This window comes from Prunus mume, linkage group LG6 (assembly GCF_029339155.1).
Source record: "Prunus mume cultivar Tortuosa linkage group LG6, ASM2933915v1, whole genome shotgun sequence".
Lineage (NCBI taxonomy): Eukaryota > Viridiplantae > Streptophyta > Magnoliopsida > Rosales > Rosaceae > Prunus > Prunus mume.
The window spans coordinates 17,345,188-17,370,833 of record NC_142703.1 but is presented as its reverse complement, the minus strand read 5'-3'; the positions used below and the strand labels follow the sequence as shown (position 1 = coordinate 17,370,833).

The 25,646-nt window shown below is 35.7% G+C and overlaps 3 protein-coding genes, 1 long non-coding RNA gene and 1 other non-coding gene across 6 annotated transcripts; 3 read left to right on the top strand and 2 right to left on the bottom strand.

Moving 5' to 3' along the window:
• The first annotated feature begins 415 nt into the window (after window positions 1-415).
• Window positions 416-2,565, top strand: LOC103343378 (uncharacterized). Of its 2 annotated transcripts, XM_089054029.1 has the most exons (6): window positions 416-771; window positions 885-946; window positions 1,364-1,553; window positions 1,649-1,745; window positions 2,097-2,179; window positions 2,501-2,565. In XM_089054029.1, the coding sequence occupies exons 1-6, from the start codon at window positions 444-446 to the stop codon at window positions 2,506-2,508; spliced, it is 768 nt and encodes a 255-aa protein (XP_088910155.1). In that variant the 5' UTR covers window positions 416-443; the 3' UTR covers window positions 2,509-2,565. The 2 variants fall into 2 exon arrangements, with proteins under 2 accessions (XP_088910155.1, XP_088910156.1); XM_089054030.1 differs by lacking the exon at window positions 2,501-2,565 and having other exon boundaries at window positions 2,097-2,187.
• A 3,200-nt stretch (window positions 2,566-5,765) lies between these two features.
• LOC148916285 (putative inactive leucine-rich repeat receptor-like protein kinase At3g03770) lies at window positions 5,766-13,259 on the top strand. The gene is given in 7 exon segments (XM_089055309.1): window positions 5,766-7,714; window positions 7,717-7,770; window positions 8,518-8,648; window positions 11,801-12,010; window positions 12,140-12,345; window positions 12,433-12,481; window positions 13,099-13,259. Coding segments are annotated over 5 exon segments (1,743 nt in total). The 5' UTR covers window positions 5,766-6,408; the 3' UTR covers window positions 12,182-12,345; window positions 12,433-12,481; window positions 13,099-13,259.
• A 3,098-nt stretch (window positions 13,260-16,357) lies between these two features.
• Window positions 16,358-18,091, bottom strand: LOC148916284 (uncharacterized). Its single transcript, XR_016127676.1, has 2 exons — window positions 16,687-18,091; window positions 16,358-16,549 (listed from the first exon to the last, which is right to left on the bottom strand). It is a non-coding gene; the product is annotated as an uncharacterized LOC148916284 (long non-coding RNA).
• A 1,850-nt stretch (window positions 18,092-19,941) lies between these two features.
• Window positions 19,942-25,318, top strand: LOC148916282 (uncharacterized). The gene is given in 7 exon segments (XM_089055095.1): window positions 19,942-20,095; window positions 20,570-20,802; window positions 20,911-21,765; window positions 21,767-22,255; window positions 22,328-22,520; window positions 24,060-24,195; window positions 24,808-25,318. Coding segments are annotated over 7 exon segments (2,571 nt in total).
• Window positions 20,411-20,519, bottom strand: LOC148916283 (small nucleolar RNA R71). The gene has a single exon (XR_016128372.1). It is a non-coding gene; the product is annotated as a small nucleolar RNA R71 (small nucleolar RNA).
• Window positions 25,319-25,646: the final 328 nt, after the last annotated feature.

Genomic DNA, 25,646 nt, shown 5'->3' with positions numbered 1-25,646 from the left:
TTTAGAATTGTTCAATTTACAGGGGAGACTCTAAATTTGGCAGAAAGTCTCGTCCCTTACCCTTTTTGGTAAAGGTGGTTACTGTTTTAGTGTGTGGGCCCGGCATCGGGTAATGTCGGGTATTCCACAAGATTCGTCTCGGGTTCGAGGAATTCGTGGTCCTGTTAGATTTACTTTTGTATTTTTTATATAGTTGATAAATCATTGTACAATTAGGAGATACTTTCCTAATTCTTTACTGTATCTAATTCCTTATAAAGCCCACATGTAAACTCCTATATATACCTCTTTATGGAGAATAATAAAACTCAACCTAATACATTCAAACCATATTCATATTTTAGCAAATTATGACCCTGAAAAGATTGCAAGCTTTTTGAGAGGGTAATGGATTGTGAATTATTGGGCCATTTATTGCAATATCAGAAAAGCCATGTATTTGGATGATTATGGCTGATCGATATTCATTCATTTCGTATGCTACTTACTTTGATATTAAAGTCAATGTTGATCCTGCGTTGTGGCTGCTGCAGATTCTACACCTTTTTGTCAGCATATGGTACTTTCTATTGGGTTTAGCATATGTGCTTCAAAGCTATCTTATTTCTGGTGGAGTACTCAAGAGCTACAAAGCCCTTAATTTGGGCAAGCTACGGTACCTGGCAATTGTGATAGAAAGTGAAGAAGCTTACCAAACATCAAAAGTAATTGAGCTGCTGCAGTGGCTAGAAGCTATTGGTGTGAAGCGTGTGTGCCTCTACGATACAGAAGGTAATGGTGGTTTGCTATCCTGATTGATGTCAGACGCTTTCTACTATTGGTATGCAACAATGTAACATATGTATTTAAATCTTGTATAATTATTTGACTTTTCTGATGTCCAGGAGTGTTGAAGAAATCAAAAGAAGCCATCTTGAATAAACTGAAAAACGCAAGCGAATTTAAGGTGTTGTCTTCTGTCCCTACAGTAAAGTTACTTTCTGGTTCTACAATTCTCCACTGTAAATTAACTAATTAGCATACTGGGAAGCAGTTCAGGCTGTCACGATCAATCTTCCATTCTAGGTGTATCTAGAATTCAGGATTGTGTTGAGACCAACAGAATTTTCTTTTGATACCAATACCAAGCAATTGCCTTTAATTTTTGTTTTATATTTTTAATATGACTCCTATATAAAGCATACATTGGTAGTCCACCACTAGATTACCGACGTAGGGCGAGTGAGGGTTAAGTTTATGCAAAGTAGTACTTTTTTCTTTAATTATATAGATCTGATAAATGATTTGTGCCTTTCACAATGGACAGTTATGCATTATTTATGATGCCAAAGTGTATGCCCAACTTAACATCCATGCTGTGCAGGCTTATGAAGATTTAGTCGATCAAAACCACATGGCTCTGGAATTTTTGTCATTTTCTGACGGAAAAGAAGCTGTAACCAAAGCAGCTAACTTACTTTTTGTGAAGTATTTGAAGTTGGCCAAATCAGTTGGAGATCATGAAGAGAAAATCTTTACAGAACCTGACATGGATGAGGCACTAAAAGCTATTAGTATGTTTTACTGTCAGATGCTCAATTGTCTACAATAATGGTTACCTGCACAATTCAATTTGCCCTTACAGGTGTTTATGGTAATATGCTTTCAGGTTGTAGAGGGCCAGACCCTGACCTCCTATTGGTTTACGGACCTGCAAGATGCCACCTTGGTTTCCCTGCATGGAGAATTCGATATACTGAGATTGTGTGAGTGTTCTTCGACAGATGTGTGATGCAGTTAGCTGCATATATTCCTATATATGTCTGCTTGATGTCTAGTGAAACTTTAACCACAAAGCCATGGTGCAGGGAAAGATGGAGTAACCAATCTAACCATAAAAATAGGCCAGAACAGGAAAAAAAAAAATTTGTTAGTTTTGAGCCAGCTGATTTGTGTATAATACTTACATATACATGTGTTTGTGTGTGTATACATTTATCTCCTTTGTCTCGTGCAGATTTGTTTTTCTGCAGTACATTTTCTGGGAACTTTTGTGCAACAGAAGCTTCTCCCGATTTTGTTTCTGAACTGATTGTGTCCCATATTTTTCTTTACAGACATATGGGACATTTGAAGTCTATGAGATATGGTTCCCTAATTAAAGCCATCTACAGGTTCACCACTGTGCGGCAGAACCATGGTAAGTGATGTTCCTCTTCATTTAAATTTGTCTAATTGTCATCTCTTGTAATAGTTTGAGAATGAATTAGTGATTTCATCAGTATTGGCAACCATTTTCAATGATGTGCAATGAATTAGTGATCCCTAACAAGTTTGCAATGATGTGCTTAAAACTGTTTATTGGTTAAAATTTGAATTTATTGTATTATTTGTATAACTTGGTAACCATTTTCAATTTAAAATAGTTGTATGGTTTTAATTTTCATCATCGAGCCGTCCGTAGAAACTGAAGATTTGTGGAATTTGGTTTGAATATTATGTATTGTTCTTGTTCCAACAGGTAAATGATATAGCAGTTGGAAGTTCATAGCTAGCTTGGATAAATGATGGCTTATACAAAGAGTTCTCAAAATCCAAGCCTGCTTATCATCTTCCTTGTACCCTAATTATGTAAACAATAATCTTGCTCATGTACAAGACATCCATTGGCAATCTTCACATCTCTTATTGATTTTCAATTAAATGGCAAGGATAGCCAAAAAAACAAAAGTAGGAAATTAAATGGCAACATTTCATTTTCATAGATGAATAAAAGTCACAACATGTTAATCTGAACTTTTATTATTTCTTACGGTGCCAACCTAGCATTATGTCAATTCTCATTAATTATTCATAGTCATTTCTCATTATTTTTGAAAATATTTAAATAAAGGGGTTTTTTTTAATAGTAAATTGCAGCTATAATCCTCTAATTAATTCAGTTCTTGAATTCTGTGAACCAAGAGGATATTTGGACTGATTGGTAATTTCAAATGCAGGGTACCTAGATTTTGAGAGTTTTTTTTTTTTTTTTTTGGTCGGACAAATTGGTACTTGAATAAAACCAGGGCGCAAACAAAGCACCAAAAACAAACAAGCAAATAAAACATCAAAAGTGAACATAGCTTGTGGATATAGATTGGAAAGAAAGAGACACTACTTCAAAAAGCCTTAAGTCGTCACAAACCAACCAGCATCAGTCTAACCATTTTATGGCGGTGGGCATGGTAGGCCATCCTTGTTTAGAATGCATGTAAGAGAGGATGGGGGTTGGTCAACCCAGACAAAAGAGCACATCCTCGAGGAAGATAGCTTGGCCAAGTGTTACTTGAGAGATTATTTGTGTTACTTATTTATTTGTTAGTAATTAAATTATAGGTGTAGATATACTATAGGACATAACTTGGTTTTTGTACTTGTTTCATTATTTAATATTTCCTCATCAATAAAAAGCTATCGCCTTTCTGTTAAAAAAATAAAATAAATATATATGGGTTATTAAGCGTTCTATAGTTTAGGGAATCCGTTGTTAGGTGAAAAGAGTATTGGTTCATTAAATTCAACAGCAAATGGTTTAATTTGTTATTAAAAATAGGGGCTAGTTAAATGGTGTGTTGATTAATTAGGAATTGAATTCTACTTTTGAAGGATTTCTGTGTTTACTTCACATCAAGTAATTAAAAAGGAAGTGGGGTCTACACAAAATTATGAATTGAATTCCTGATTTTGGAATAATTCAAATCTTGGGTGGGATGTGATATTCTAATTCACGGAGAACTAACCTATTATGAATTCATCTTTTTTACCCATTATATCCTCACGAAATTTTAAAATTCTAAATTTTCCACCTACTTTAACCCTAGAACAAGGGCATTTTAGTAATGAGTACCATTCCTACCCCAATTCCATATGGTGTAGTAAACAACTTCAACGGGAATCCAAAATCTAACTCTCCTCAATTCATATGGTTTAGTAAACAACTTTAATAGGAATCGTGAATCTAATTCTCCTCATTCCAACTCCTCCTCAACTCCTCCTCAATTTTTTTATGATGTATTGTATGAGGACTGTAATTCGTAATCAAGGAACTATCCATTGTCCTTGATATGAACTCAAACTTGTTGTACTCAAGGATTGAAATATCGGCCGATATACCGATATATCTGCTGATATATCGGTATTTTCAACTATCGACATCGATACTAGGGGGTAAGGCCATATCTTCCCCTATATCGACGATATATCCCCGATAAGTGCGATATTCCCGATATTTTGCCGATATCCCCGATATTTCCTGATACCCATAACAGAACCCAAAAAAAATTCAGAAGTTTTGAAGGCAATTGAAGCAAATTGAAACCCAAAATTAGTTAATCCTTGCTCAAAACCTTATAATATATTAATATGAAGAATCTATGCACAGTCCACTGCCCATATACCTCCAATCCATCTGAAGAGGACATGACGATCAATTTTGGATCTATGAACATAGGAACTAGACCTAGTACTAACTCAAATGAATTTTATGATGTCTATGTTTATGTCATGTCTAATTATAGTGGAACTAGTTATGGAGCTCAAGATGATAAAAAAAATTATGGACCTACTAGTTGGTTAATCCTAATTATCCCATATATGGGAGGACAATAGAGAGCTCAAGAGAGACCTATGTGCACCATGTTCAAACATGGCTTACAAACTGCTCGGGTTACATGACTTGGTATGACTATTGTATGAATCTAGATGGTTGTTCCTCATTGTTTGAACCTCATTGGAGCTCTTCATTTATGTAGATGGACACTTATCTAAATTGTAATACAATGTTTAAACAAACTATGGATTTATGCATGGTTTATTCATTCTAATTAACATTTTATTTTCAAACTTTTCATTAATGCGCATTACATACCACTTATATTTCATCATATGTATATCTTATTATTAGTAAATTTTGAGTTTTATTTGTTCAATACATTCATTGATAATATACATAACATCTATGAAAGTTTTACACAAAAATTATGTGTTTCAATGCCTATATCTGTCATTTTTGTTGATTTTTTCCCGATACCTAAAACAATAACGATATATCCCCCGAAATATCCGTAAATTGGAGGCCCGATATTATCTGCACGGCCGATATTTTAATCCTTGGTTGTACTAATTGTTTTACATTAATAATATTTTATTGCTTATCATAAAAAAAAAACAAGAGATAAGGTATATATATGTAATTGTTCTCCCAATAACATGAATGATGGTTGGGTGTCAATATCAATTATTGTTATAGGTCCTTTCTGAGCTATTAATGAGAATATTCTCATTATTGCTTTTGAAACAACAACAAAATTTTTACAAAGGGTAGGCACATTATAAAATCCTTTCGAATAAAAATATGTAAAATATATTTTCTCTATTGCATAGAAAACATTTATACTCAAATAAAAAGAAGACTATTTAATTATATTGTAAATGGATTTATCCGTACGCCGGGGTTGGTGTTCTTTTGGGATACAAATTCTGGTTTCTATTAGTAGGGCCAATCCAGGATTGGATATGGAGGATATTGATTTATCCAAATAAATGAGGGACTCAAATGGTAAAACGTTCTCGAGGGATTAACTTATCCAAGCGGACCATAAGAAGTAAATACATTTTATCTTGGGAAATGACCTCCAATGCCACCCATTTGCTAATTTTAACTAAAAATACCACTCCTTTCCAATTTTTTTACAACTAACACCTTTAAATATAAAATTATTGTTCACTTATTGTACCCGTATCAGTTTTTCAGAAATTGGCTTCTCTCTCTCGCTCTCTTCGCTCTATCTCTTCGGCCCGTCTCTCCCTAGTGTACCTCTCTCTCTTCGAACGCAATGCTCTTTCTTCGTCAACAGTGGCTGTTCATCCAAGCGTAACTCCATCGTTGACATCCACGAGATAATGTTCATAACCCTTTTCTTTGAAATTTGGGGTTTTTGTGAATTTGGTTTATGGTATATGGATTTGTAAGAAATTGGTTTAGGGTTTTAGTGTTTAGGGGTTGCTCAGAAATTGGGTTTGGGTTTATGGGTTTCTATGAACTGGGTAATAACTCACACCCACTCTCACTTTGTAAGGAACTAGGTGGTACAGAAGTATTTTCCATAATTAGCACACTAAGTTTGTTGGGTTCAGATGTGTAATTAGTAAACATAACCAAAGAGAGAAAAGAAAAAAAAAAGTTGGAAAATAAATTGAAGGATAGATTTTGAAGGGCTAAGTCAGTTTGGTGCAATTGAAAATGTCATCATATTTTTGCTAGCAAAATCTGGTTTTCATTCCCCCAAAAGCTAAGTTTTAAGCCTTCCTGGAAGAAGTGAAGCAGAGAAAGAAGGGGAGAAATAGATTCATCTATTGAGTGTTGTTTCTGCAACTTGGGTTTTGTTGATGTTTCGAATGGCAAAGCTAGTTTGCCATTCACATCTTCTTCTGCTCATCATAGTTTTCCTCTCTCTCCATCCTTCAAGCCAGCCACAACAACACACTCAGTCACAAACCCTTCTGAAGATCCAGCAACTTCTCAACTACCCATCAGCCTTAACCAGCTTCAGCCATAGAAGCAACATCAGAGACTTCTGCAAAATTGAACCAACTCCATCTTTGACTCTATCCTGTTATGAAGGCAACATAACCCAGCTGCACATTATTGGCAACAATGGGTTTCCTCCACTGCCTCGTGATTTCTCAGCAGACTATTTCTTTGCCACTCTTGTTGGCTTACCAAGCTTGAAAGTGCTTTCACTGGTTTCTCTTGGTTTATGGGGGCCAATGCCTGCAAGTATTGGGCATTTGTCTTCACTGGAGATTCTCAATGTAAGCACAAATTACTTAAGTGGTACAGTTCCTCTCCAACTTTCATATCTGAGGAACCTTCAGACTCTCATACTTGACCATAACAAGTTCACTGGTCAAGTTCCAGGTTGGCTGAGTTCACTTCCAGTCTTGGCTGTTCTCAGTCTGAAAAACAATATGCTTAATGGCTCTTTGCCATATTCTTTGGCATCTTTACAAACTCTCAGAGTTCTCTGCCTATCAAGTAACTTCTTGTCAGGGGAAGTGCCTGATCTCAGAAACTTGACAAACTTGCAAATTCTTGATTTGGAAGACAACTATTTTGGGCCTCATTTTCCAAGTATGCCTTCCAAGTTGGTCACACTTGTGCTAAGAAAGAACAAGTTTCGCTTGGGAATCCAGACTGCATTAGGCTCCTGCTATCAGCTCCAGAAGCTGGACATTTCATTGAATGAATTTGTAGGGCCATTTTTGTCATCATGGTTGTCACTGCCTTCCATTAAATATCTTGACATTGCTGGAAATAAACTCACAGGACTTCTCTATAAGAACATGACTTGCAATTCTGAGCTTGCTTTTGTCAATTTATCCTCAAATCTTTTGTCAGGGGATTTGCCCACTTGTCTGAAAAGGGATTCTAACAGCAGGGTTGTTCTGTATTCTGGGAATTGTTTAGTAAATGAAGATCAGAAGCAGCACCCTTCTTACTTGTGCCACAATGAAGCTCTGGCTGTGCGAATACCACCTCCTAGTGAGGAAAAGCATAGGAGAACTTATGGTAAACACATTGTTGCATCAAGTGCAGTGGGAGGTATTGTGGGTGCAATTGCAGTTGTTGGTTTAGCTGTCATGGCTGCTAAGAAGTTTTATAGTGAGCACACTACTAAAACTCCCCAAACAAGGTAATTTCAGATACAGTCTCAGCAGTGAACACAGCTGAGCTACTCTCTGATGCAAGTAAGTTTAAAGTTTCTAACTTTTTTTATTTTATTTTATTTTATTTTATTTATAAATATTTTTATAGTTGTTCCTTTTGGTACCAACTTTTTGTTGCTTCTGTTTAATGTACGAGGATCAAGGCTGATTTTGCGAAGAAAATAAATGAAAAAGGTAACTTGCTGTATAGATTAGCAACCATTTCCATGTGATCTTTTTATTTTATTTGAGTAGCATGAAGGTTATGATTTCCATAGAAGTCCAAGAACTAGACTGATGTATGTTTCCAGAAAATTCCAGGAAGAAATACTAATTATAGAAAATAGTTTCCAAAAACTATATTGCTACCCCAAAAAGACATATTAGTTTATTTTGGAGTCTTTAGGTTCGAACTAAGATGGAGAGAATTATATTTTATTGTACCACCAATTCCTTATAGTTTTCCTTGGATATTCTGATATTCAGAAATATGGAGAATATGGTAAATCTTGTTCAGGTCCATGCTTTTCAGTTTCAAATGAAGCATTTTTCACATGCTAATTTAGCGTGTTACAATTCGTGAATCTTTCATTTTTGCTATAATGATAAACTCGACAATTCTGGCTTATACATCCAGGAAAGCAATTTTTCTTGCTCAAATTGACTGCTCAAAATTTTACTCTTATTAAAACCCGAGGCACTACTTCATTCAAATTGGCAGTAGGTAAATAAATTAGCATCACTATTCCTTTTATAATAAGTCATAACACTAGAATCCTTTCTTTGCAGAATATATATCAGACACAATGAAGCTGGGAGCTAGCCTTCCTGCTTATAGAACTTTTGCTTTGGAGGAGCTTCAGGAAGCCACCCATAACTTTGATGATTCAACATTACTAGGTGAAGGTTCACATGGACAGGTATTCATTCTTTATAGTTGCAAAACAATTCTAACTAATTCAGTACATCGTAATAGTAATACGATGTTCTCTCTTAATTTGCACCTGCTTTCACATTTTATGTTTCTTGCTTATATAATTCCATCCATTTGGATATGCAAAAGATCCTTTGTGGATTGAAGAACCTCAGATAAGAGACAATATATATTATGTAGATGTTGAATTTAAATACAATTTAGGACAAGATACATTTCAACAAGCTTTATCTAACTACTCGGGAATAAATAATATACAGGTCGGACTAAATTACGATGGCTCACCGATGCATGGTGGGTTCTCCTGTGTGTCTAGGTTCTTGATTTTCATCTAGTCTCCAGTTCTTGGTACACAATTGAAGAACTACACAGTTGAAGCAACTTAAATACACACACTGACATATGTATGTGTGTATGAATGTGTATATAGATTTAGTTATCTCGATTTAATTTAGAGTTCATAGTCCTCAAAAGCATGATGTAAATAGATTTAGGAATTACTTTGTAGAGCTTCTGATATGCTTAAAACGTGAGACTTCTCCACCTTAAACAAGCTTCTGTTGAGTAAAGATTCCCTTTAAAACTCCGAGGTGGCCTCACATTTAATGAAAAAAGAGTAGAAATTGAAAGAGAACAAAAGACTAATTTTCAAAAGAGGTTGCAGGAGCACATCTAGTCCTTTCAAGCAGCCTTTTTCAAGGTATGCTACCAAAGGATTTTAAGGATGCAGCAAAGTGATTTTGTATAGAAGCAAGAAAAGTTTTAAAATGACAAAACACCTCTGATTTTTGACACATAGGATAAAACCAAGTGTAACGTGTAAAATCATCAGTAAAAATAACATAGTATTTATATCCAGTGAGTGAAAGCACAGGAGATTGCCATACATCAGAATGAACCAAGGCAAAAGGAAATGAGGCACTGAGTTCATTACTACTAGAAAAAGGGAGGTGTGTGGATTTACCTAAAGCACACCCTTGACAAAAGGATTTTTGAAATTTAAAATCAGATGATAACAATTGATTCGATCCTAAATATGATAAGATCTTGTGAGAAGGATGACCAAGTCTATTGTGCCATATAGAAGAAGGCAAACTCATGGCAGCAAAAGCTTTAGGAATAGTGCAGAGAGAGGATGAAGGAATAGGATAGAGACCATCTTTACATTGGCCCTGAAACAGAGGAGCACCAGTGGAGTTATCATAAATACAAAATTGAGTAGCATCAAAGGTAAGAAGTACAATATTATCTTGAGTGAAACGAGCAACTGAGAGAAGATTTTTATGCATATTAGGAATATGAAAAACATTGGAGAGGTGAAAGGTAGAAGTCCCTAGTGGAAGGGATATGTTACCAGTATGAGAAATTTTCATGTGATTACCATTGCCAAGAATAACAGAGTCTGGTCCAGCATATGGGGCTGAATTCTGTAGGGGACGAGGATCGCCTGTCATGTGATGAGTCGCACCAGTGTCTGGATACCAATTAGGATCATGAGCAACTGCAGGTTGATAGGGCATGTAGGATGATGGTTGTGATGGTTGCAGAGAATGCTGTACGAAGGGCAATGGCGGCTGGTATTGTTGAAAACCAGCAAAGGCATGCGCAGTCGAGGTATGTTGCGGAGATTGGGGTGACATATGAAGCCCAGCAAAAGCAGAGAGGCGAGGGCATTGGCTAGCAAGATGTCCAGCACCGTTGCACAATTGACAAAAAGAATGAGAGCCTGCAAAAGAACCAGAATGGAAAGGACTGGAATGGCGTCCATTGTTGTGACGTCCGCGATTGCGATTACGGTTCCTATGATACCCACCTCGGTTGCCAGAAGTATGCTGGTGGCCAAGATTGGTATGGCCATGGCCATTTCCAGATTGGGTACCAGCATATTGTTGAGCCAGAAGAGCAGTCGGTGGAGTAGGAGGTGCAGTAGAATGTTGGGCTTCAAAGGAGAGTAAACGGGCACGAAGATCCTGAAACGAGGGTAAAGGAGGAAAATGCAAAGTAGCAGTGACTATCATCTCATACCCAGGACCAAGACCTCGAAGAATAGCCTGCACTAATTCATCATTGAGAACTGGTTGACCAATAGCTGCTAAAGAGTCGGCCAAAGATTTGGCATATAATAAGTATTCAGAAATGGTCCGATTATCCCTGGAGAGATACAAGAGGTTAGACCGAAGTTGGGAGGCATTGGCAACTGACTGTTGGGAAAAGTGAGCCTGCAAGGTCTCCCAAATGGTTCTAGATGAGGTCAGACCAACCACGAGTCCCAAAATTGGCTCCGACAAAGTGGCACGAAGAAGACTAATAAGCATTTGATCGGTGCGAAACCATGATTGATACTCAGGGTCTGATTTTGGAGGTTGACCCTCTGTGGATGGCACAGAACCTGATCTGGTGGAGAGGAAGAGCCATCAATGTATTTCCAAAAGTCTTGACCGATCAAAAAGGGCTTCATCTGAGAAAGCCAAATCAAATAGTTTGAGTTCGTGAGTTTCACCGTCACCAAGTTGTTGATGTGGGGAACTGAAACGGATGAAGCAGCAGCCATGGTGGTGCTTGAATTGCTGGAGGAAGATGGCATATTGGGGTGGTGCAAGACTCGATCTGGATTTCACACAGAGAGGAAAGAGCACGATGCCTGTTGCAAGGGCAGCGACACACAAAGAGGGGCGGAGGGCAGAGGCACCTCAACGCGAAAGAAAACAAAAAAATAATAATAATAATAATAATAAAATAGTAAAATAAGTGGAGGGCAGCGGCGCCTCAACACTTTGACAGCGGAAGGAAAAAGGTGGAGGTATGCTCTGATACCATGTAAAGTTTTGAAAACTCGATAATTGTATTGAATCTCAGAGAGGGTATTTAAAGGCTTTACAACAGTGTAAGAATGGAAAGAATAAATCTATGCCTACACTATAGCTTGTGACAGCAATCATAATATATGCAATTGATACAGGAAATATAAAATTGATATGGAAAGTAATCAAGTCAACCGTTGACATTACAATTCTTTAACATGTTCTAGTAAATTGTCCTATGCACTATTGACTAATATACCTTGTTCAAGAAATCTTGAGAGTTTTCAGCAAGCAATTTTCTCACTCTTACTGCTTCAAAATAAAATAACAATGCCAGATATATAGAGGGAAGCTCCCTGATGGAACCTTTGTTGCTATAAGAGGCTTGAAAATGAGAAAGAGGCAGAGTCCACAGGTCTACACACACCTCCTTGAGCAGATTTCAAAACTGAGACATAGCCATTTGGTTAGTGCTCTTGGACATTGCTTGGAGTGCCATCCAGATGATTCAGGCGTCAGTAGAGTATTTCTTATACATGCCATACAGGTTGCAATGGAGAGTAAAACCCCACTCACTACTTTCTTCTTCTTCTTCTTTTTCTGTGATTGATTTCCTCCCTCACTGTCTTAGCATTTTCAGCAATTAAATATTCATTGCTAACACTTGGTTTGGCAGAAGGACCTCCAGGACGGAAGCTTACCTGGCCACAGAGAATAATAGCTGCAATTGGAGTTGCAAAGGGTATTCAGTTTCTGCATACAGGGATTGTTCCTGGTGTTAAATCAAATAATCTGAGCATAAAAATTGTTTTATTGGATCACGATCTTCATGTAAAAATAAGCAGCTATAACCTACCTCTTTTGGCTGAAAGCAGGGGAACGGTAAGACATAAAAAATATGTATCTGTTTGGGTGAATGCATCACCCTTGAGATTGTCCTGACTTAACTTTTGCTTTTTAATCCTTCAGTGGGCACCACAGTTTCTTCTCCGGCACCAAAAGGAAGCGTTCAAGCGAGGTACTAACATGCTTACTTTCCCAAAATCATACACTACTTTTCTAAACTGAATTCCCTTTTCATATTTATACACAAATGAACAAGACAAATAATTTCTCTGCCAAAAAATTTAAAAAAATTGTAAAAGAGAAGGTAGAATCCGTAGGTGACCTGAAAATCATCAATGTGGAGACATAGAAGTTCCTTTCTTGGGAGGTTTGGCTTATGGAGAGGAAGCTGCTCTAGTTAGTTATACTTGTTTCCTTTGTAATTTGCTTTGAGGCCAGAAAATTTTTAAAAAAGATAAAAATGTAATCTGTTTTGGATATTTACACCATGAGATTGGGGGAAGGGAAAGAGGTCAAATAAGGATTCCTTTACACCATGAGTTTGCATTCTTGAACATTGTAATGGAGCCATTCTGCTTGTATGCATATATGATGCTTTCTGCTGAGGTTCCCATTTATGTCATGCCTCTTTTTTGCTTTTTTGCTTTTGGCTTGTCATATCTGTGTGCCAGATAGCTGCATTTGGCACTATGAACTGACTTGGTGGCAGTTACAAATTAACATAGGTCTTAATTCTGGAACTGCCATTCATAAACTCTATCTCTGTACTTAACCCAGTTGTTTTTGCAGGTCGGTCTCAACCAAGTGTTGATTGCAATATTCTAAAGAAGATGACCATACATTGTTATTTTATGTAGGTGTACGTATGAGATGGCTTAGCTTTAATTGGTTTGGTTGTTCCAAGTTTTATGTACACAATCTCACAGTAACTGCCGAGTTGTTTTTCATTTCATGTATTTCTCCGTGGTTTTTTTCCCCCAATAAGCTTGAATGGATTTTCTTTTCTGTTGTATTTGGCCCTTCTCTTTTCAAGCATGCCAAAAGAGAGCGAATAGGGGGAGAAAGAGACAGAACGAAGCTAGAGAGAAAGACATAGAGAGAAAGAGCTGCTCTACAGAAAGAGAGCAAAGAGAGAGACAGAGAGTTGCCCTAGAGAGAGAGAGAGAGAGAGAGAGAGCCAAGAGAGACAGAGAGCTGCGATAAGCAGATACCAAAGAGAAAGAGAGATGTGCCAGAAAGAGCTGAGTGAGCTAAGAGAGAACAAAATTTTTGAACATGTCAAAAATCAGCAATAAGTGGACAATAATTATATTTTTATAGGTGATATTGTAATACTATTGCTATTGTATTATGGTTATATTGCTCTAATATTGCCTCTATAGTGTACCTATATTGGCCTAATATTGCTATTATATCGTATATCAATGGCCATTTGGTCTAATAACAGAGTCTCCACTTCATTGAAAGTAATCCTGAATTCAAATCTCATGGACACAACAATTGTTATTCATCCTTATATTAGCATGAATTGATGTTGACCTTTGAAATGATAGTTGGAGTTGCACAAAATCTGAAGAATATAACCATGAAATGGTTGAATGTTTCAACAACGGCTTCAAAATGTTCCGAGATTATGCTTCGGTCATCTCACCAGACTACAATTGGAGTGAAATTGATGTAGCTGGTGTCTGGGAGGTGCTGAATATAGGTGCTAAGGGAATGACTCATCATAGCCTCGTGCATGCAGCTACAAGAAAGGACAAAGACATGGATCTTTTGATGGACCTGTAGTAAGGGTGAGTGATGCTTCAGTTCATCTCACCTGAGTACAAGGATCTTTTGTTGCCTTCATTTTCCCTTCGCGGGATAGTATTGTTAAAGTTCAGTGGCGATTCCTTTTGCATCTGTAAAATGTAGTCTGTAATGGATGTGTGTGTATTGTATGTAGATTCACTTAATATTGTTGTTCTATTGTATTTATATTGCCTTAATATTGCCTTTGTATTGCATAGATAGTGTATTCATATTGCCACCCTATTGGATGTATATTGTAAAACTATTGCTATCGTATTGTCCTTATATTGCTCTAATATTGCCTCTGTAGTGCACGTATATTGGCCTAATATTGCTATTATATCGTACGTCAATGGCATTTGGTCTAATAACAGTCTCCACTTCGTTGAAAGTAATCCTGAATTCAAATATCACGGACACAACAATTGTTATCCATCCTTATATTACCATGAATTGATGGTGACCTTTCAAATACATCGATTCATATTCAAAAGGAAAGTAATTCTCTCCCTCAATGAATCGTCTTTTAAAAGAAGGCAGCTATCAAATATTGGGTACAAAAATGCAAGATCCCCGGTAAATTAATTGGGCACAAACCACATATTACAAAACTAGTATGATTTTTGGCATGCTTGAAAAGAGAAGGGCCAAAGTTCGATAAAATATTTTGGGATGGTTGAAGATTCTTGGACACCTTTTTTCTTTTCAAGTAGTTTTGTAGAAACAAGTTCTACACATGGGCTTTTATCGGTTAAATTTTAAGGCAAGTTCTACACGCGAGCTTGTATCGATTATATTTTGTTATGAAAAAAGTAAAATTACTCTCTGCAATTGTAAGATGGTGCAAGATCGGTGTCCTTAATTTGACAACATTAAATTGGAAAATATGACCTTTTTCCAATTTAAGTGATCAATTGCAACTAATTTTGATATTGTAGTACACAACAGGGTTACCTACTTGTGAAAGAGTGGAAATATCCCTATATATCTGAATTTCACCCTCACGCTATAGATTTTTTTTTTATATGGTTTATTGGCAACAATTCAGATAAGATTTTTCATTGTGGACGACAAGTTTTCTGATTGTATAGGGAAGCATTGCACAAGTTCTCTTTCATTGTTTTTTTGTGTAGATAAAGCCTGGCTTGTACTTGATGAAGTGCGAGAAATGATGCAAAAATTTGCACAAAGCAACCGATGAATGTAATTCAAACCAGCACCTTTGTTGTATACTACCAAACATCAAATGCAAATTAACATCTATCTCATGGTTTGGCTACAAATGCCACCAAGCACATGCTCAACTTATAAGTTTGTAACCCTAATTTCATCGATTGAATCTTCACCTACATTCATAACACTTTTTACCATACATAACCAGCACTGTTTTACAAACAAGCCTAAAACCTTAATCCTGAAGCCTGATAACTGGCGGTAGATGCAAGATCCATAGGATCAAGGAACACAACTACAGCTACAAGCATACAACAAAGCCCTCAGGTGGGAAGTTCCAGCAGTCCACAACATGACAGACAACGTACTCGTTTACAAAGACAATAACCAAGACAAGATGATAACCCATGGCATCGGATAGCATCATACAACCCTAAACCCCCTCTATAAAAAACATACATCAAAACCTAAGTTTTCTCTTACTCATCAAGATCCTAGAACCGTGACACAACTGGCAACCTGAAACATAACTTCTAATCAATCATTACTACTAAAAGGCCTTGATGTTTCTAATCTAATGTTCTAAAACTGATCTCCCGAGGTATTTAGGAATTATTTGGATTCGACACCCACACCAAATTTCCATACTTGCTAGCAACATAATGCATTCATCCCTCTAATACTTTTTCCCCATTGTTAATTGTGAATCAACAGCTGAGAAGTAACAATTATACATATGTTCATTTGCTAACAATGAAACAAGTAAATAACATACTCCAATGCAGTAGCACCTATTTAGATGACAGAAGAAACTCCAATGCAATACATATGTGAAAAACACAGCTCTTCTGCAGGCGAGTAAGAAACAAATCTTTTTTTTTTCCTTGATGAAAAGTAAATACAGTTAAGACAAAGAAACAAAAATGGTAAAAGTGCAATAAATCAACCCAATGAGACAAACTAGATACAACTCTTTCTCACCAAATTCCACAATGATTTTCAGTTATTGAAATAGAGAGAGAACTGACAACACATTTTAAAGACAAGCAATTTATCAATGTCATTGCAAAACATTGTAACATTAGACTCAGCAAATTGTTTTGATAGGAAACATTAGATCTGAATCATAATTCCAACATCATTAAATTCTACACTTTCAAGAGAAACCCTACTCAAGTATCTCAAATTCCAAAACCAAAAACTGCCCGTATCCTCTGGAAAATAAGATCCCGCCATCCTCTCTGTGCATTCTCCACCAGTCACATTCCTATATCTGCATTACCAAAGGCACCAAAACAAAGCAATCAGCATTTCATAGAAGAAAAGAAAACAATATAACTCACATACTCCCAATCAATCAAACTAAAACTGAAAATAACCCATTAATTAAAAGTTCAAATCAAAACCAACCTGTCTTCCTCAGGAATATCTGAATGTGTTAGCTTGACAAAGTGAGCCCGGGTTTAGGCTCTTCAAGTATAAGCCTCACCTGGAAAAATTCAAACAAAACACACTCAACCCACAAATCACAAAACCATTTAAAACCAACCAAGAATTCATTCCAACCAGAAAGAAAAACACTTGACATACCGTTGAATCAATGCCATCTGGCCAACTCCCAAATCTCCATTTCTGCACAATCAAACTCCCATTCTGCAACTCCAAATTGGTACCCGTCACCGACCCATCGAAAATGCTAATCTGCCCATTATCTTGGCATTGCTCTGACTAAAAACCTTCCATCTATTCTCATCCATCAAAATCTCAAACAAATCTTTCGCTCTGCAACTAAACTTCTCAGTCATACTAATCGTCTTGAACCCTTCACAGCGCTGAGGGATCACTATATCCCTTCTCAAAGGTCTACCAGTGTCATCTTTCCGCTCAAGTTCTTCACTACACTGTCCATACTCATTTCCACCTGCACCAAACAACTTTGGTACGCTTAGAATGATAAAAAAGGTAACCTCTGGGGTCTAGTTCAACACTCTCAAGAGAACCAAATAAAAGCCCTACATGGAAGCAGAAGAAATAAAATATCCTAGATGTTGTTATATATATGAATTAAAAAGCAACCATCTTTTGGTATCCGGCTTAAAAGCAACCAAATTTTATATTAAGAAGCATTTACTTGAAAACTATCACAGCTCCTACTTCAAAACTCTAAAAAACCTAACAAATATATTTTCTATGGCCTCACAACCTGCATCACATTACCTGCCAAAAGGACTGCAGTAAACAATAAGATCATGTTATCATCTAAAGCGAATCATAAGAGGTCTGAAGTTTCACACAAATATATCATAGACTCTTAGGGCACCATTCAGTACCATTTAGAGCTGACAAAAACATAGTTTAGGAAGATCCATCAAATATACTATAGATGATAAAATTGTGGTGTTAAATACAAGAAAATTATTCAAAACCAATAAAAAACAATAAAAGCGCATTAATAAACAAAGCTAACAATGAGCATTGCAGAAGAAAAACTACATTATAAAGTTCATTTAATCCATAGGATTGGGAATTTAAAAAGTATTTTTGTTCAACCTCGCGACTCCATAAAACACAGATAGGTTTGTAAGAGAATTTCTCAAACTCTTGAGCTTTCAAACAAATAAAATTAAAAAAACTACAGTACTTTGAAGAAGGAAAAGACAGAAAAGGGAAGGAAAACAGAAATTTCATTTGACAGTTTTAAGATTCTGCTCTTTGTAGTAACCATCAGCTCCTTTTAAACTTTAGAAGAATCACCAGACCAGTACAAAAACACTAATGCACCTATTTGGGATCTGCACATTTAATAAAAAATTGTGAAAACTAATTTCAAAAGAGAGGTTTAAAACTCAAAATCCCTTTAAAATGAATACAAGTTAAGACTTCAAAGTCGAAAGGTGAACTGGTCTCGGCAGTTAATTTCTAAATGCAAGAATGATATCAACTTGCTGCAAAAACATTAGATAATTCAAAATGCTTAAATTCAAGAACTTTGACAAGAAAGTATCCATCTTAAGGAGCTGTACGAAATAAAGAAGCAATAATATTGAAAAAGATCCTAACAATTGTAAAAGAATTGCTCAAAAGAACGCACACTCCCTTGATCAATTGAAAAGTCACTTATTCAGTTCTTGAAAATCAATCTAAATTAATTGAAAAGAACTTTGATGAGAGTCTCAAATTACATCTTTTTACTATTATTTTGGAGACTTTATGATATAATTTTGGCTTAATGAATATAATTTCACTTGTTGTTACATTTTATTCTCACCAACTGGATTTATGAATTTTCTATATTAATTTGGTGAACTTATTAGGTGAATTTATCTTCCGTAGGAAGTTGGAAAGCCAAAAGATGAAGACATACATTTGTCCAAGTTCAAGCTAGGTGTGAAGAGAATTGCTGGCAGATTTAATTGAAGAATTGATTGTGGGATTATTGTGATTATAAAGAGAAGTAAAGAGGGAGAAGAGAAGACAAAACTGTTGAAGCTAAAGAGCCTATTTTATGTCAGCCATTAAACGCCCACTTAGCTCACCGTTATTTCTTTTCCACTAACTCTTCACCATCAACACATGTTTAATCCAATTAATCACTCAATTAGACCCTTCATCACCTACCATGAATGTATTAACTTCCCACTCACCTCATTGACTACTATAAATCACCCATCAACTTATTTGGCAAGGACACCCCTACGACAGATTTCTTTATCCATTTAGTTTATGTTTTCTTTTGTAATGAGTTGCTAGAACTCTAGCTAAGGCTAAAGGGAATGTTCTTTGAGTAAGTTTGTGAATTGTTCTTTAATCCAATATACGGTATGAATTGCTAAATTCTTTTATTTTTGTTGTTCAATATTTTCATATCCTTTTATTTTGATTGATGTTAAGTGCTATTATCTTTTCATGAGTTCAATTATATTTTTCTCATTGTTAAGAACTGACTTGGCATGCTTTTAAATTAAAAGAGTAGATATTAAGCAACTCCATTTTCTGAACAATCATTAATAAAAGATTACATTGAAAAATTAAATTGGTTTTAATTTCTTTATCTTCCGGTTAAAGTTCTCAATGATGATTTTAGTCGAGTTATAATTTGGATTAAAGAGCATGAAACATATTTTGTTTAAAGAATTGAACCTTGATGCCTCAGCATTTCCATTATTGATATTACATTTTTAAACTCAATTTTCCACAACAATCAAATCAAATTACTTTTCCATTTTGCTTGTCACTTTTATTGTGGTACGTTTAATTATTTCTTTGTGTGCAGATATTTGCCTACCTGCTCCTTGAGGATACGATACTTGGACTTCCAAGATTATTACTACGTGTGACTACTTGCACTTGGGTAGACGCAACAAGTTTTTGGCGCCGTTGCCGGGGAGCGAGTGAAGCGAAAAGTAGCACAAGAAAATTCATTGTTAAGGTTTGCGGTTTTAGTTTCCAAAGCTAATTCGGTAAGGCTTATCAAACTCAATTTTTCATTTCTGTTTTTATTTTTGTTTGTTTTTGTCTTAGTTTTTTTTAATATTAAAAAAATTTAAAAAAAATTAGTTTAGATTTTATTTATTTATTTGTTACTTCTTTATTTTGTTTATGAGATATCGTGATCGGTTTGGTAGATTTGCAAAGAAACCTCAATTTGACCAAATTTCATCACAAATGGCTGAGAATAATAATAATAATAATGCATTGGAAGGCCCCCAAAATGATGAAGATAATCATAGTGTTCATAATGATGAGAATCATAGTGTTCATAATGATGAGAATCCACTTGTTAGGACATTACATGATTATTTGCATCCTGCTCGTACAAGTGTGCCATCTTGCATCATTTTTCCGTTGAATGGTCAAACTTTTGATTTTAAACCGGGCATGATACAACTTTTACCAACTTTTCATGGAATGGAATCTGAAAATCCATATTCACATGTGCGTGAGTTTGAGGAAGTTTGTGGAACTTTTCCAACACAAGGGTGTAGGCTTGATACAGTTTTGCTAAAACTTTTTCCATTTTCACTGAAAGATAAAGCGAAAACTTGGCTTTATTCTCTAAGGCCAAGAACAATTGGAACATGGCTTGAAATGCAAACTGAATTTTTCAAGAAATTTTTCCCAATTCAAAAGACAAATTCTTTGAAAAGACAGATGACCACATTTTCTCAAAAAGATACTGAGTCTTTACCTCAAGCTTGGGAAAGATTTAAAGATTTGTTAATGTTATGTCCTCACCATGGTTTTGAAAGATGGAGGGTGGTAAGTCATTTTTATGATGGTTTAACACCTAAAGATCGACAATTTATTGAGATGATGTGCAATGGAAATTTTATGTATAAAGATCCTGAAGATGCTTTTGATTTTCTTGATGAAATTGCAGAGAAATCTCAGATTTGGAGCACTCCCAACACATTTGAGCCTAATTCCCAAAAGGCAAAGTCTTCCATTAATCCTTCTAGCGGCGGTATTTATCACCTTAAGGAGGAAGATAGTCTCAAAGCTCAATTGGCAACAATGGCTAGGGAAGTTGAAACTCTAAAATCAAAATTGCCTCAAAAAGTTAATTCAATTGCAAGTCAAGAAATTTTTGAGATTTGTGAAGTTTGCGGGGTCATGGGACATGTAACAAAAGAGTGTCCAACACTTCTAGCTTTCAGAGAAATGTTGCATGATCAAGCAAACTTTGTGAATCAATTTAAAAAACCATCCACTTTTTCTGAAACTTATAATCCAGGATGGAGAAACCACCCAAATTTCAGTTGGAGAAATAATACTAATAATAATGTGCCTCAACAAAAATCTAATTCTTTTTATTATTCTCCACAGGTGGAAGGGCAATCATCGTCATCAAATTTGGAAGATGTTATGAAGCAATTCATACAAAGCCAAACTGCCACAAATCAAAAGAATGCACAAGACATTGGTGAGATTAAGAGCACTCTTTCCAAACTCACTTCTTCACTGTCAATTCAGGAAAAGGGTAAATTTCCTTCTCAAGTCCAACCTAATCCACATGCACAGTTAGAGGTAAATACCCCTTCTTCTTCTTCTTCTTCTTTGAATGAAAATAAGCATGAATATGTGAAGGCTGTCACTACTCTTCGTAGTGGAAAAATAATTGGGAAAGATGATTTAGTAACAGTTGAAAATAAAAAGAATTCAGAAAAATCCAAAAATAATGAAAAAGAAAATAATGATTTTGAAATTGTTAAGTGCCCTTTTCCTGCTCCATTCCCACAAGCACTTAAGGTTGGAAAGGAAAATCAAAATCCTGAAATTTTGGAGGTTTTTAAACAAGTGAAAATCAATATACCTCTTTTGGATGCTATAAAACAAATTCCTTCATATTCAAAATTTTTAAAGGATTTATGCACTATCAAAAGAAAGCACAATGTTGATAAGACTGCATTTTTAACTGAAAATGTAAGTGCAATTCTTCAAACTAATACTCCACCCAAGTACAAAGATCCAGGTTGTCCCACAATTTCCTTGTATTATTGGAAATTTTATCATTGAACAAGCTTTATTGGATTTGGGTGCTAGTGTTAATTTGTTGCCTTACTCGGTTTATAAGCAATTGGGTCTTGGTGAATTAAAACCCACCTCAATAACATTGCAATTGGCTGACCGTTCAGTCAAAATCCCAAGAGGTATGGTGGAAGATGTGCTGGTTCAGGTAGACAAATTTTATTTTCCAGTTGATTTTATAGTTTTGGATACTGAACCAGTTGTGTATTCTAATTCTCAAATTCCTGTTATTCTTGGAAGACCATTTCTTGCTACATCTAATGCTCATATAAATTGCAGGAATGGACTTATGCAACTATCATTTGGGAACATGACATTGGAGCTCAACATATTCAACATATGCAAGCAGCCAGCAAACAATGAAGATGACAAAGAAGTTTACATGATCGAGACGATTGTTCAAAATTGCTTTAATTCTTCTTTTCCTTCTGATCCATTGCAAATTTGTTTAGTAAATGGGGATTGTAATTTTGCACAAGATTTTGAAGTACAATATCTTTGTTCTTTGTTGGATTCTGCGCAGGTACAAGAACATAATGGTTGGATACCAAAATATGAGGATCTACCAACTGTGAGTGATGAGACAAAATCATCAAGAGAAGAAGCCCCAAAGTGTGAATTGAAGCCTCTTCCTGCTGGACTTAAATATGCTTTTCTGGGAGAAGATGAGACCTATCCTGTGGTAATATCTTCTAAACTAGAGCTTTTGCATGAAGGTATGTTACTTAAAGTTTTGAAAGATCATAGGACTGCTATTGGATGGACTTTATCTGATATTAAAGGTATTAGTCCTTTGGTTTGCACACACAAAATTTTTCTTGAAGAAGATGCTAAACCAGTTAGGCAGGCTCAACGTAGACTTAACCCAACAATGAAAGAAGTTGTGCAAAAAGAAGTACTTAAACTTTGGGATGCAGGTATCATATATCCAATTTCTGATAGCAAATGGGTAAGTCCTACACAGGTTGTTCCAAAAAAATCAGGAGTCACAGTAGTTGAAAATGATAATGGAGAAATGGTACCAACTAGGGTCACTACTGGATGGAGAATGTGTATTGATTATCGTAAATTGAACTCAGTCACAAGAAAGGATCATTTTCCTTTACCATTTCTTGACCAAATTTTGGAAAGAGTTGCAGGGCATATGTATTATTGTTTTTTAGATGGTTATTCAGGATATTATCAAATTGAGATTTCATTAGAAGATCAAGAAAAAACAACTTTTACTTGCCCATTTGGAACTTTCGCTTTTAGAAAAATGCCTTTTGGTCTTTGCAATGCACCAGCTACATTCCAACGTTGCATGATAAGCATATTTAGTGACATGGTAGAAAAATATTTAGAAGTTTTCATGGATGATATTACTGTGTTTGGTGATTCATTTTCTGATTGTTTATCTAACTTGGAGAATGTTCTTATCAGGTGTAAGGAGAAAAATTTGGTGCTTAACTGGGAGAAATGCCAATTCATGGTCACATCTGGCATAGTACTTGGACACATTGTTTCTCACAAAGGAATTGAAGTAGATAAGTCAAAAATTGATTTAATTGCTAATCTGCCTATTCCTAAAACTGTTAAAGATATTAGATCTTTTTTAGGACATGCAGGTTTTTATCGGAGATTCATACAAAATTTTAGTGCAATTGCAAGGCCATTGAATAATCTCTTGGAGAAAGATGCTAAATTTGATTGGAATTATGCATGTCAAGAAGCATTTGAGAAATTGATTAAAATGCTAACATCAACTCCTGTAATGCAGCCCCCAGATTGGTCCATGCCGTTTGAAATAATGTGTGATGCTAGTGATGGTGCTATTGGTGCAGTGCTAGGCCAAAGAAAAGACAAGAAGCCTGTTGTCATCTGCTACGCAAGCAGAACTTTGAATAGTGCACAGAAAAATTACACTACAACTGAAAAAGAATTGCTTGCTGTAGTTTTTGCCTTGGAAAAGTTTAGGTCATATATTTTGGGCTCACAAATTGTTGTTTTTACAGATCATTCGGCCTTGAAGTATTTATTAACAAAGAAGGAAGCCAAATCACGATTGATTAGATGGATTTTGCTTCTCCAAGAATTTGATCTTACAATCAAGGACAAGAAAAGAGTGGAGAATGTTGTTGCAGACCATCTTTCTAGGATATCTTTTGAGGAGCCTTATGAATATTTGCCTATAAAAGATTCATTTCCTGATGAACAATTGTTTAGTGTTTCTACATTACCATGGTTTGCTAACATTGTGAATTTTCTTGCTACAGGTCTTATTCCACCTCATTGGACCTCACAAGATAAAAAGAAATTTATGGTTGAGGTGAGAAAATTCTTTTGGGATGACCCGTATCTCTTCAAATATTGTCCCGACCAGGTAATCCGTAGATGTGTTCCTGATGATGAAATATTTAGTGTCATATCTTTTTGTCATTCTGAGGCTTGTGGAGGTCACTTTTCTTCCAAAAAGACTTCGGCCAAAATTCTTCAATGTGGTTTTTATTGGCCTAGACTTTTTAAAGATGTGTATGAATTTTGCAAAACTTGTCCAAGTTGTCAAAAGTTGGGAAAAATTACTCGACGTAATATGATGCCTCTTAACCCAATTTTAATTATTGAAATTTTTGACTGTTGGGGCATTGATTTTATGGGTCCTTTTCCTCCATCTTTTGGTTACTTATATATCCTTGTTGCTGTGGATTATGTTTCAAAATGGATTGAGGCCATACCATGTCGGAAGAATGATCATAAAACTGTTTTGAAATTTTTGAAAGAAAATGTATTGTCCAGGTTTGGTATTCCTAGAGCGATCATCAGTGATGGAGGATCACATTTTTGCAACCGACCATTTGAAGCTTTGATGAAAAAATATGGGATAACCCATAAGATTTCCACTCCATACCATCCACAGACAAATGGCCAAGCAGAACTTGCAAACAGGGAAATCAAGCAAATTTTGGAAAAGACGGTGAATCCAACCCGGAAGGATTGGTCATTGAGACTAACTGATGCCTTGTGGGCATACCGTACTGCATACAAATCACCTCTTGGTATGTCTCCATATAGGCTAGTTTATGGTAAACCTTGTCATTTACCTGTTGAATTAGAACATAAAGCATATTGGGCTATCAAATTGTTTAACTTTAGTCTTGGAGATGCAGGTACCTTGAGAAAACTCCAATTGAATGAACTTGAGGAAATCAGGAATGATGCATATGAGAACTCACGAATTTACAAAGAACGTACTAAAGTTTTTCATGATAAAAATATTTTGAGGAAAAATTTTGAGCCTTCTCAACTTGTTCTTTTGTATAATTCTAGACTTCATTTGTTTCCTGGAAAATTAAGAACTAAATGGACAGGGCCTTTCATTGTTAAAAAAGTTTTCCCATATGGGACTGTTGAAGTTGAGGATCCCAAGAATGGAAATATTTTTAAGGTTAATGGCCAACGACTTAAACCTTACTTGGGGAGATGTGTTCCAGAAGATGAGACAGTTTCTTTGAACGAACCTGTTTACCAGGATTGATTGGACTTCCCTTAGTCCATTTGTTGTATATAATTAGTTTAGAAATTTTTGTTCACTTGCTATAAAAAAAAAAAAATCGACATTTCTGTTTTTTTGTTTTGTTTTTACACTAACACGTTGCAGGCTTTCACTTTGGATGTCAATTCTCAGGTAATGCTACCCTCTTCTTTTTATTATGCTTATATGTTTAAACATTGAGGACAATGTCAATCTTTGGTTGGGGGTGGAGAAGATGTGTTTATTGTATTATTTTCTTGTTGCAACATGTTAGTTTTCCTTTCATTTTTGTTTTTGTTTTTGTTTTTTGGTTTGGTTTTGTTTTTGTATT